The sequence below is a fragment of the Eurytemora carolleeae genome, unplaced genomic scaffold, assembly GCF_000591075.1.
Source record: "Eurytemora carolleeae unplaced genomic scaffold, Eaff_2.0 scaffold298, whole genome shotgun sequence".
NCBI lineage: Eukaryota > Metazoa > Arthropoda > Copepoda > Calanoida > Temoridae > Eurytemora > Eurytemora carolleeae.
The window spans coordinates 230267-243579 of record NW_019397132.1 but is presented as its reverse complement, the minus strand read 5'-3'; the positions used below and the strand labels follow the sequence as shown (position 1 = coordinate 243579).

General features: G+C 30.6%; 2 protein-coding genes across 2 annotated transcripts in view; one reads left to right on the top strand and one right to left on the bottom strand.

The window, feature by feature from the left end:
* Positions 1–5541: 5541 nt before the first annotated feature.
* LOC111712228 (salivary glue protein Sgs-3-like) lies at positions 5542–6523 on the bottom strand. The gene has a single exon (XM_023486791.1). The coding sequence runs from the start codon at positions 6307–6309 to the stop codon at positions 5917–5919; it is 393 nt and encodes a 130-aa protein (XP_023342559.1). The 5' UTR covers positions 6310–6523; the 3' UTR covers positions 5542–5916.
* A 6631-nt stretch (positions 6524–13154) lies between these two features.
* The window catches only part of LOC111712207 (uncharacterized), an 18489-nt gene continuing 18330 nt past the window's right edge, over positions 13155–13313 (top strand). Inside the window, exon 1 of the mRNA XM_023486752.1 lies at positions 13155–13229. Coding sequence (XP_023342520.1) covers positions 13205–13229 — 25 coding nt within the window. The 5' untranslated portion in view covers positions 13155–13204. The remainder of the gene's footprint in view (positions 13230–13313) is intronic.

Sequence of the window (13313 nt, the reverse complement as noted above, 5' to 3'; positions counted from 1 at the left end):
TATATTCTTTGTAACTCTAATTCATTCCCTATATCTCGAATTTATTCTGTGTATCTCTATTCTATTCTCTATATCTCTTATTTATACTCTATATCTCTTCTTTAATCTCTGTATCCCTAATCTATTCTCTGTATATGTTATGTATTCTCTGTATCTTTAATATATTCTCTGTATCTCTAAAATATTCTCTGTATCTCTAATATATTTCCTGTATCTCTAATACATTCTCAGTACCTCTAATGAACCTCTGTATCTCTTATAAACTCTATATATCTGTATTTCTAATATGTTCTTTGTATCTCTAATATGTTCTCTGTATCTCTAATATGTTCTCTATATCTCTAATATGTTCTCTGTATCTCTAATATATTATCTGTATCTCTAATATATCCTCTCACTGTGATCTTGCCAGGCTACATTTGTTGTATTGAACGTTCTAGGTTGACTCTACACTTGGTATTCCAGACTGGACAGTGTGAGTAAAAACATATACAGTACATATTGTACCAACCCCTCTTTACAATACATAAAGATGATAAAGACAAGTTTTAATATGATAAACACAAAAAGAAAATTGAGGGCCTTGAATAAGAGTAAAAAAGCATAGAAATAAATGAAAAATATTGGGTTATCATTTTTCCTATATTTAGAATCTCCCTGAACCATCTCATATTTTACATATATCATGTAAATTATAAAGTTTATATAAAGAATATTCAAGCTTGACGTAAACCATATTCTCCGGACGGATATATGCGAGGATCTTGATCCATCTCTGACGTCATCATTTCGTCATGTATACGTAGTAAACCGCATATTTGAAGTAAAAAAGCAGGATATCCTGATAAATCTGATACATGACTACTGACTAGGGTTCTCAACGGGATATTGATGTTGCTGTGGAAAACGAATTTTTGTAAGGGCCGGCCGGGGGTTGGGTGGATAATAGATATACATTAGAATATAAATTGTAAGATTTTTAAGATTGATTGAACTCATTAAATATATTTAAAGGAGCGAACTTACTTTATGACTGGATAATTTCATCCATCCATTCTAAAGTTGAAGATTTTTGATAGATTTTGAGAGAAAGGGAATAAATAAGCAGTTACCAAATTAACTAAAATTATCACAATCAGATAAAAATCAAGTGAAGGAGAAGAATCAAGAATATGAGAAATAAGGAGTAGGATCAAGAATGTGAGAAGGAATGAGTAGAATAAAGAATATGGGAGTAAAGGATAAGAATGAAGAATGTGAAAAGGTTTAAAGGAATGAGTAGGATTAAGAGTATTGGAATGAAGAATGTGAGAAGGAAGGAGTAGGATTAAGAACATGGTAGTGAAGGATAAGAATTAAGAATGTGAGAAGATTAGGTAGGATAAAGAATGTAGTAGTGAAGGATGAGAATGAAGAATGTGAGAAGGAAGGAGTAGGATAAAGAATATGGGAGTTAAGGATAAGAATGAAGAATGTGAGAAGGAAGGAGTAGGATAAAGAANTAATGTATCCATATATATCACTATAAAATCAATATCTCTAATGTATCCATATATATCACTATAAAATCAATATCTCTAATGTATCCATATATATCACTATAAAATCAATATCTCTAATGTATCCATATATATCACTATAAAATCAATATCTCTAATGTATCCATATATATCACTATAAAATCAATATCTCTAATGTATCCATATATATCACTATAAAATCAATATCTCTAATGTATCCATATATATCACTATAAAATCAATATCTCTAATGTATCCATATATATCACTATAAAATCAATATCTCTAATGTATCCATATATATCACTATAAAATCAATATCTCTAATGTATCCATATATATCACTATAAAATCAATATCTCTAATGTATCCATATATATCACTATAAAATCAATATCTCTAATGTATCCATATATATCACTATAAAATCAATATCTCTAATGTATCCATATATATCACTATAAAATCAATATCTCTAATGTATCCATATATATCACTATAAAATCAATATCTCTAATGTATCCATATATATCACTATAAAATCAATATCTCTAATGTATCCATATATATCACTATAAAATCAATATCTCTAATGTATCCATATATATCACTATAAAATCAATATCTCTAATGTATCCATATATATCACTATAAAATCTAGAATCTAGTGAAACAAAGAATATTGTTAGGGCTATGGTTTATAATTGTACAGGATGGAAAGGGAATAAAAACGGGAATGCATGGGGAATGAAAAAAAGAATTTGCAAAGAAATTAGACAATAAAGAATAGAAAAATGTCTTTATTAATGAAAAAAGAAGTAAATAATTAGAAATAAATTTAATAGTAAATTAAAGTAAGAAAGAAATAAAGAATAAAAGAAAGAAAGACAGAAGGTAGAGATAATAAAGAAAGGGAGGAAGTATTAAAGGATAATAGTATAATTTTTGCAATAATTATGCACATTGAAGCATGTGCTAATTATGTAAATCTGTATTTAATGTACAACCTTATAAGTATATTTTATACATGAAATAGGGTGTACTCAATTCAGTTTACAGAAAATACGCGTATCTAATAATTTTAAAAGTGTAGGTATATACATATATATATCAAAAGTGTACCTTGCATATGACTATTTACCATTTTGCATTTATACAAATGTGTATAGTATATTAAATCTTTAATAATAGAGAATATGCAGTAAAGCCTAGTTTACAATGAACAGTTTAAAGTTTAAACAATCCAAATTTGGGTTTTGCGTATTTGGTATGGTGTATAAATATATTGTAATATATCTTGGTTTATGTAAATTTATCTTGTTAACTCTCTGTATGAACAGTAATAGATTCAAACAGTTAAATTTTATCAGGATTGGAATATATATATATTTGCTTTGTGTTTTATATTGAAATAATCAAATCTTTATTATGTATTATGACTGTATATTTACAACTATTTAAAGAAGAATTTTAAGTGGTATATAGCTAACTAGCTTGGGAACCCAGCTTTTCTTGTAATTCTAAACTATCCCTATAGGAGTCAACTGAACTCAACTGAAAATATTCAAACCAAGCTAAATCATTCCCGTGCACTTTAAGGTGATTCGGTCAAGGGGTTCCTGAGTTATGATCTGACATACAAATAATTAATATACGTCAACCATATTTATATTTTATATATTTTGATTATATGTTTATTATCAATCTTTTTTATTATATTAGCAGTTTATTATCGATACTTATGCAAAACACACATAGATCCAGACTGCTATGAAAAGATACATCAAGACTGGGTGGATTTTAAAGTGTCGGAACGCTTTTGTTTTTACCTCACTAACTTACTTCTACTTGTTTTAGCCCTGGACATTCACATTTTATAGAACTTAAACTACTTAATATGTAAAATTCTCATTGATTTTTCCTGGAGAACTTGCAATCATTTGTATCACTGTGAATACACAGCAAACATAACGCTTGAATGTTTGCCAACACTAAGATTGTTTTCATCTATCTATCAATCTATACTTCTCGTGCTGATTCCTCTATTCTCTGTAATTTCTGTAAATGTCAGATGTAAATTGAGGTCAAGTGTTCAATGTTCCCCTGCACTTACAATTTAACAAACAAACAAACCGAGAAAAAGAAGTTTTGACAAATTATGGTTTAAGAAAGAACCAAAGCTTTTGTAAATATCGCAATAATCAAATATTACATACAAGTAAAATCCCGGTCTACTACAAAGTATAAAATGTGTACCAAATAAAACTGTCTGACAGTACAAAAAAAAGCTAAAATAAAAGAAACTGCAATGTAAACAAAACAAAAAACAAACAGGATAATTTCAACACTTTATTCTTTCAAAACTAACTCTTTGCTAAATACAGGGTGCCCTAATTAATGTTGGATATTTACGATATTAAAACAATCTGCGATCTCCGACAGGCAATGCATGACTAAGGTTATATCAAAAATGTTATACATCACACAAGCTTTCAAAAATTATGTGGGTAACCTCTTTTATAACAGCAGATAATTGGATAATTTGATTTTTGTGAAATAAACTTGATTCTGGACAAAAGAATTAAGTCTTTGGCACGAGCTCAAATTTTACAATCCCTATATCTTTGCAACCTGATGGTGTACAACTTTCATATTTCAAACTTAGATAATTTGATCTAAGAGAATTCATACTTTGAAATATCAAAGCTATATAACAAAAATATAGGAATTATAAAATATAGCAAAGACTTAATTCCTATCCTATGATCTGCGTAAATTTCAATATCAAAAATGACACACCCCGTTTTGAAAATCTTTTAATATCAGCTTACATAAGTGGATTTCTACTTAAACTTTGTTAACGGGAAAATGCCGCGTGAATAAAAACAGAAAAGTCGTATAAAGTCGAGTGTTTATTATGGGACACCCAGTAATAAAGACATTTGTAACTATAGTAATAATAGTTTTCAAGATTTTAAAATAATGCGTCATATCCCAACATTGTTTTTAAGAGCACTTTGGCCGTGATAGCCTGAGTAGAATAAACATATTTATACAAATTATTTAAACTTTATTTCGTATTAATATATATAAGCAGGTATGTTGTATAATCAAGATTTAACTAACAAAGAAACACATGTTAATTTGTGAAACAATAAATGTATTGTTTTTATACCCCTCGGGATACAGGGGTGAAAGGATACAGGGATACAGGGGTGAAGGGATACAGGGGTGAAAGGATACAGGTATACAGGGGTGAAGGGATACAGGGGTGAAAGGATACAGGGATACAGGGGTGAAAAGATACAGGGATACACGGGTGAAAGGATACAGGGATACAGGGGTGAAAGGATACAGGGATACAGGGGTGAAAGGATACAGGGGTGAAGGGATACAGGGATACAGGGATACAGGGGTGAAGGGATACTAGGATACATAATATACAGTGATAAATGATACGTGGTTATAACTAAAAAGGATCGAATACAGTGCCGCGGATACATTCAATGATACAATGATGAAGACATACAAGGGGGGGGGGTAAAAAAGGGATGGCGGAAGGTAAAAAGAAAAAGGGCGGTTCGGGTGAAATTTGGATTTTCTAAAGTTAGAAATGTTTATAATGATCAGTTGGAGATGGGGGTAAGGATAGGTGACATATAAGTGAAATGGGGGAAGGGGAGGGTGTACAAGAGAACAATTATCAGTGACCTAAAGGGGCAATTTCCATAACAAAAAGGGGGGTAACAACAATCAGTACAAGGGGGGAGGGGACAATGAAGTTTTTAATGAAGGATTTTCACAATAATTTGACAACAATAGATAATCTAGGCAATCAAGATACGTATTCAGTCTGACACATTATATTCAAACCATTTCAGGGTTTAAACTATACTCTGTACTCAGCACACGCCCCTCATATATATACTCATATACTCATACATATACCTGTACCAACCCAGGCATTTTACAATTTATTCTTCTTTTTAGAACCATACTTTCTAGAAGCATACTTTCTAGAACCATACTTCTAGAACCATACTTCTAGAACCATACTTTCTAGAACCATACTTTCTAGAACCATACATTCTAGAACCATACTTTCTAGAACCATACTTTCTAGAACCATACATTCTAGAACCATACTTCTAGAACTATACTTTCTAGACCCATACTTTCTAGAACCACACTCTCTAGAACCACACTCTCTATTTCTAACATTCAACAAGAACTTTTATATTTTGATATCTTCAGATTAAAAACCTGACTTTTCCTGTAACTTATCCCCCTCCCCCACTGCTCTTCTGAAGATTATGGATTGGTCGTCCATATTAGGATTTCTTTTATTATTTTTTCAACCTGTCCAGGTCCTTCTGAGGTGGAAAAGTATACACTACTAGTTTACAGTTTTATGTTTTTTTAGTGGTTCAGGCTTAGTAGGTTCAGGCTTAGTAGGTTCAGGCTTAACTGGTTCAGGCTTAGTAGGTTCAGGCTTAGTAGTAGGTTCAGGCTTGGTAGTAGGTTCAGGCTTAGTAGGTTCAGGCTTAGTAGGTTCAGGCTTAGTTGGTTCAGGCTTAGTAGGTCCAGGCTTAGTTGGTTCAGGCTTAGTAGGTTCAGGCTTAGTAGGTTCAGGCTTAGTAGGTTCAGGCTTAGTAGGTTCAGGCTTAGTAGGTTCAGGCTTAGTAGGTTCATGCTTAGTAGGTTCAGGCTTAGTAGGTTCAGGCTTAGTAGGTTCATGCTTAGTAGGTTCAGGCTTAGCAGGTTCAAAAGAATTGTACATTGTAAACATTTGTGTAATTTTAAACTAATTTTATTCCCTTTTGATTTCCATATAACATGGCCGACGCTTATACATTATTTTTAAACAGCGGAACTGATTACTCGCATCAAACTAAAAATTTTGGTCAGGTTGGTCCAAACCACAATTAACGTTGACTGTAGATGTCAAATTCACATTTTTTAAAAATATATTTCGATCCTGGTTTTCATTCTTTTTGTATCCTCATGTGGACCTTTGATATTTCAAACATGAATTCTGCTAAATCAAATGGTTTAAAATATCGAAGGTTTTCAAATTCTGGTTGCAAAGATGTATGATTAGAAGATTTGAGTTTCTTTTCTTATTGAATCTTTCCCAGAATTATAGAGATTATTTTTGTTTGGGTTTGATTAATTGGAAATATCTTAAGTTTAGCGAATAGGTTTCAATTATATTTTAATATCTCAAGTTTGATAATGAATAGGTTTTAATTAGTGAAATAATGAATAGGTTTCAAATATTTGTAATGTCTCAAGTTAGAAAATGATTAGTTTGAAATATTCCAAGTTAGAAAATGATTAGTTTGAAATATTTCAAGTTAGAAAATGATTAGTTTGAAATATTTCAAGTTAGAAAATGATTAGTTTGAAATATTTCAAGTTAGGAAATGATTAGTTTGAAATATTTCAAGTTAGAAAATGATTAGTTTGAAATATTTCAAGTTAGTAAATGATTAGTTTGAAATATCTCAAGTTTGAAAATGATCAGTTTGAAATATCTCAAGTTTGAAAATGATCAGTTTGAAATATCTCGATTTTGAAAATTAATGCAGGGTGAGTCAAAAAAAAGTGTGATTAGCGGCGTCTGGTGCAAAGTTGTACTTTTTTGTGCAAATCTCCTGTATGGTGTTTTTACAATATTTTTTGGAAGCTTCTTTTTGATACTCCTAGGGCCAAAAAAAAATCCGCGAACCTTTTTTTCTCTCAAAATCAGAAGTTCAGAAAAGCAATAATGTGTATGTATATATTATTTCTATCAAATTAAAAATTTTTATAAAGATTGAATAACAGAATCACAGAAAATTTGCAAAATTGTAATAAGAAAATTCGCAATTTTCAGTTCTGGTCTAATTTTTAAGGACAAAATCCACTAGTTCCTTTCTTCTTAGTTTATTCTAAAGTTATAAATATACGCTGTTTAGTTGAAACCTAAAGAGCCAATGAAGAACAACTTTTCTTTAAAAATTAGACTGGAACTGAAAATTCAATTAACTTGAAATATCTAAAGTTTAAAAATGAATAAATTTGGAATAGTTTGAAATATTTCAAGTCTGAAAATGAATAGGTTTGGATTAGTTTGAAATATCTAAAGTCTGTTGATGAATAGGTTTGGATTAGTTTATAATATCTCAAGTCTGATAATGAATAGGTTTGGATTAGTTTGAAATATCTCAAGTCTGATGATGAATAGGTTTGGATTAGTTTAAAATATCTCAAGTCTGATAATGAATAGGTTTGGATTAGTTTGAAATATCTCAAGTCTGATAATGAATAGGTTTGGATTAGTTTAAAATATCTCAAGTCTGATAATGAATAGGTTTGGATTAGTTTAAAATATCTCAAGTCTGATATAATGAAGAGGTTTGGATTAGTTTGAAATATCTCAAGTCTGTTGAGAAATCATGATTAAACACTTTAAGGTTAAAAGCAAACTCTTAGAAGGAGGTGACACTTAGATACAAGGAGAAAACAAACACGACAATAGAGCAGACACACAGGCAAGTAGACAGACACACAGATACACAGACAGGCAAGTAGACAGACACACAGATACACAGACAGGCAAGTGGACAGACACACAGATACACAGACAGGTGGACAGACACACAGATACACAGATAGACAATAGATACAGATACACAGACAAGGGAGAAAATACACAGACAAGGGAGCAGATACATAGACAAGGGAGTAGATACAAAGACAAGGGAGCAGATACACAGACAAGGGATCAAATACAGAGTCAAAGGAGCAGATACACAGACTAGGGAGCAGATACATAGACAAGGGAGTAAATACACAGACAAGGGAGCAAATACACAGACAAGGGAGCAGATACAAAGACAAAGGAGCAGATACACAGACAAGAGAGCAGATACAAAGACAAGGGAGCAGATACAGAGACAAGGGAGAAGATACAAAGACAAGGGAGCAGATACATAGACAAAGGAACAGATACAGTGACAAGGGAGCAGATACATAGACAAAGGAGCAGATACATAGACCAGGGAGCATATACAGAGACAAGGGATAAAATACACAGACAAGGGAGCAGATACAATAAACAATAGACTGCAAAGTTAAGAAAACAACTGCATTTCTTGGCAGATAATATAAAGACTATGGATAACCAGATATTTAGGAAGATATCATTATTTTCACCTAAATTCACTTAGCTCACAGATTTTTAAGAAATATTCTATTATTTGCACTTTTACATAATGATAAATGGCTTAAAAATAATGCATTTTTTATTCAGCATATTAAATCTTCAAGTAACATAGCGCGATTATCTTCGATTCCTAAATTTGATATCTACAATTCGGAGTAATTAAATTAAAAGAGATGAAATATTTAATCCGTTAAAAACAGCTGACTTGTATTTCTGCCATCTTTTATCGACCTTGTGGTCTCCAGAATTCCGACTTCTACATTAAAAATGGCACAGAATCAAATTAAAAATATATAAGCGTCATTTCTAAACTTGCAGACCATTATGCACACTTTCGCTAGAAAAAGCGTGCGCGAAACCCAACATTTTTGCACGTGCACAAGTTACTCTTCCCCCCACTCTCATATGTATATACACTGTACAAGGACATGAAAGAAAATATATTATATATAATCGTGCAGCGGGATTATATTGTCTATTTCTCAATATACACAATCTGTCACTTTATCTATATAGGTCTCATCCTGCTTATATATCTATCTCTTCTATCTATTATTGTGTAGATCTATATTTATATTTGGTTAGGTTATATATCAAGTATGTTTTCATATATATCCATTCTGTTTAAATATTGTTCATACATAATGGTAGGGATAAGTTAAAAGAACTATTATTATAGAAAGCAGGAGTGAACTTTTTAGGGCCAAATCCCCCTAAATCATGGTTTTCACTCGTCCGGATGGAGGGGGGGCTCAGCCACAATAACCCCCCCCCCCTCTGTATACGCCTCTGATAAAAAGTTCACAAAACAAACTGGAAAGGAAGACGATTTTTAGTTCAATTTAGTTTCAGTAGTTTAACAAACATGGTAAACATCATTTTATATTTTATACTCATATTTTCATTTATTTTTTTTATTAACTCTATCAAAATTAGAATATGATATAGAAAGATATGTAAAAGGGGGAATGGGTGAACAGAAGGGATGAAAAACAAATATTAAGGATGAATGAATGAATGAATTGATGATTTATCAAAGATAAAAAGGTTAATACATGAAAATGATTAAGGTTAACATTGATTAGATGGGTTTAGAAATCTGGGCCCACCAGACAGCTATACACAAGCTTTCATTAAATATAGATTAGAGTAGATAGATAGATAGATTGCAAGCATTTGACAGAGAAGATAGAAGGATACAAAAATTAGATACATATATAGACATTCAGATAAATAGAAAAAGAAATAGAAAAATAGATGTAGGTAACATGCACCATTTAAATACTATTCTACGATACTCTGGTATGAAACGTTTAAGTCTCTAAACGCACAAAGAAAAACCTACCCGCCACTGTTTGTAATGATATGTGACAGAGCATTCTTTAAATATTTTGAAATATATCTAAAATTTTAAAGCTTAATGTTCTGGACAGAATCATGACAAAATAATTATTCTGACCTATAGTCTCACCTGTCAACAACTTTGTCTAAACCTGAAATAGTTTCTTTTCTTCAAGAAAATAAACCAACTTTAATCATTCATCTGATTCTTTATTTGACACACATAAGGAATGATTTAAGACAACATTTTGTGAAAAACCTCATTTTGAATTCTTGCTGAATTTATTGAATTCTGAACAATTAAGTTTAAGTTTAAAACAAATTTGGCAGAATGGAAGTGTTATTATCTATTATGTTTAACCAGTGCAAAACTACAAAAACCCCATATATATACGATATATATATATATATATATATATAAATATATATGTATATTTGTAACTATTTACATATATATACATATATATTATATATGTAAATCCCAGGTTCCTTGTATCAAATTAAGGACAATAACTGTTGACGGGGAACATAAATGGTAGAAAAAACCGTGATTTTTGTTTAAATTGGCGCGGCGATTCAAAATGTACACGCTCTCATGCAAAACCTATAAGCAATTTGCCAATTACTTCTTCTAATATGAAAATATAACAATCTTTTTAGTTCTAAAATGTACATGTCTATAGCTACAAAGATATATAAATCAGTCGGTGAGGTAAAAGCAACGACTCGTGCGTTGTGATACTTCAAAATTGGTCTAGTCTTGAAAGTTTTTAAGCTGTCTGAATCTCTGTGCGTGTAATAAATCGATTTGCGGACTTCTGACGAACAGAAAACATACAGACAGAAAGTGGGGGTTTTCTAAATTAAGATTTTGAACTTTGACATGACATCGCTTAGAGGTCTTATTATATAAATTGAGAACTGACACACACACACATGAACACAAACACACTAACATATGTAAACAAAGAAAACACAATCAGTTATATAAACATTGCATAATTAACCCTCTAGTAAAAAGCGTATTAAAGGGATTGTTCATAAATCAGAAAGTGCGTGCAAAATATTTAATGAGAAGCCATATCAATATCTAAAAAAAGGTTCACGACCAAAGTTTCAGTAAAGAATTATCAACCTTATTCAAAGCATTGGTCTTAACTCTTAGCTGTTTAATTTTTTTGATGTTGTAAAATACTCTTAAAATGTTTTTTTTAAACGAAATATTTTTATTAAAATCTTAAAATGTTTAAACATTCATAATTGCCTATCAAATTTATCAAATATGTGATTTGTCATATTTTGAGTACGTATTTGGACATATTTTCTAATATATTTTTACAAGAATTTCTACAAATGCAATTTTTTCACAAATTCTTGAAAAAGAAGCCATCAAGAGGTCTCCAATAATAAGTAAATTCTGTAAATATATATTAAAATAGTAGGGTAAAGGGGGGGGGAGAGGTCCTAACATTCTGAGCTTAGGAGAGGTCCGTAGGAATACAGTTAAATTATTTTGCAAAACGGGCCTAAATGCCACCCACCTAAACTAATTATATAAAATGTATCTACCTACATACAACTACCAAGAATAACAACGTTCACAGCAATCAAGCGATATTATTGCTTCGCGGTCCGAGATGTTTTAAAAAAGTTGAGATATTATTTGAAAACTTTAAGATATGTGAGAAAGTCCTAAAATATTAAGTATTTAATTTCTGAAATTCTAATTTCAACCAAAACTCAGTGATTTTAACAAAAACTGAAATCCTCGAGATATTAACTAAAACTTTAAAATATCAGCAAAATAACCTGGAAAATCAGATAAAACTTTAAAATATTAAGTAATATTTCTTGAATTTTAATACTTTTAAACTAATTAATTTCTTGGTTATTTCATTATACATACAAAGTCTCTACTGCTCATCTTCTCATTAATATATTTTTGTATTCAAATCATCTATTAATTATAAATTTTTACAAGGGAAGAACTAGTGAATAATAATAGATCCCTAGGTAGTTTAATATTTATAAACCTTTACGTTAGAACGTTAGGACGTAAAATAACCTTCACTGAAACAAATTTTGCAAACAGTCCCTTTAGAGATAGCTGGAATCCAAGCTACACCTACTTTTATTTATGTAAATATATCTGCTTTGCTATCTATCTACATACATATTTTAATATATCTATCTATCTATTCCAGTTTATCTAAACCATGCTCTCAAGGTTAAGCCTTTCTAGAACCCTTAGAGTTTGCATCTATCTATCTATCTATCTATCTAATATTAACTGCACAATTGCTGTTTTTTATGTTCTTTGGACTATTTATAGAAATAAGTCTAGAGGTCGTCTTGATATTCCACAGTTTAATTGGCCTATCTGTATATATTTAACGTTCTATCTAAATATTTTTTATACAAAACGGAACAATTTTTATTCAATTTGTTAGATTTTTTCGTACCTTTATTGTATAATGTATAATATTTAATTTGTAATGATGAAAGCTCACCCTTCGAGGGGTATCATAATATGATTTAATGTCTTCCGTTTAATCAATCATATCAATTCTTTTGTTAAATATTTAAAACAATAGTTTAAAACCGTTGAAGCTCATTGGTCATTAGTTTTAAATATGGATTCTTTACAGTACAATACAAACTAAATATTAGGGAATACAGTACTAAATAGATAGTTTAAAAGTATATATAAAGGGGTATAATTAATAAATATATTATATTAACCACCAGAAGAACAAGTGCTGTGGTTCGGAATTTAACACTTAAATTCTCACGATATACAAATCCACAAAAAGTTTAGATTTATTATCAGTTAAAGCTCCTTGCCTTGATGAAAATTTGGGGATTTTCCAATAAAAAGTTGAAATAATTTGGGTTTCTTTTATCTAGAAAGAGGTTTGTCTCCTCATGGTACTCCATTACTATGATTTCTTGCCAGACTCCTGTTTTGTTTATCCATTTGCTATAAACAAATGATATCTAGGAATCTCAAGGTATCTGAATCTCTAAAACTATAAACCTTTAAAAATGTTTCTAAAATTTAGATTTAAATATTGAGTATTTTCAGAAAAATGGCGAAGTAAATGAGAAAATGTAAAAATGAAATTTCATCCTCATGGCTACTCTCCGCCTCCCAATAGGTGAGACAGGAAGGGGGGTTCCGGGGGGTACGGGTATTGGCGGGTACAGGGTGCTGTACTAATATTTTATGGATTAAGAAAAAC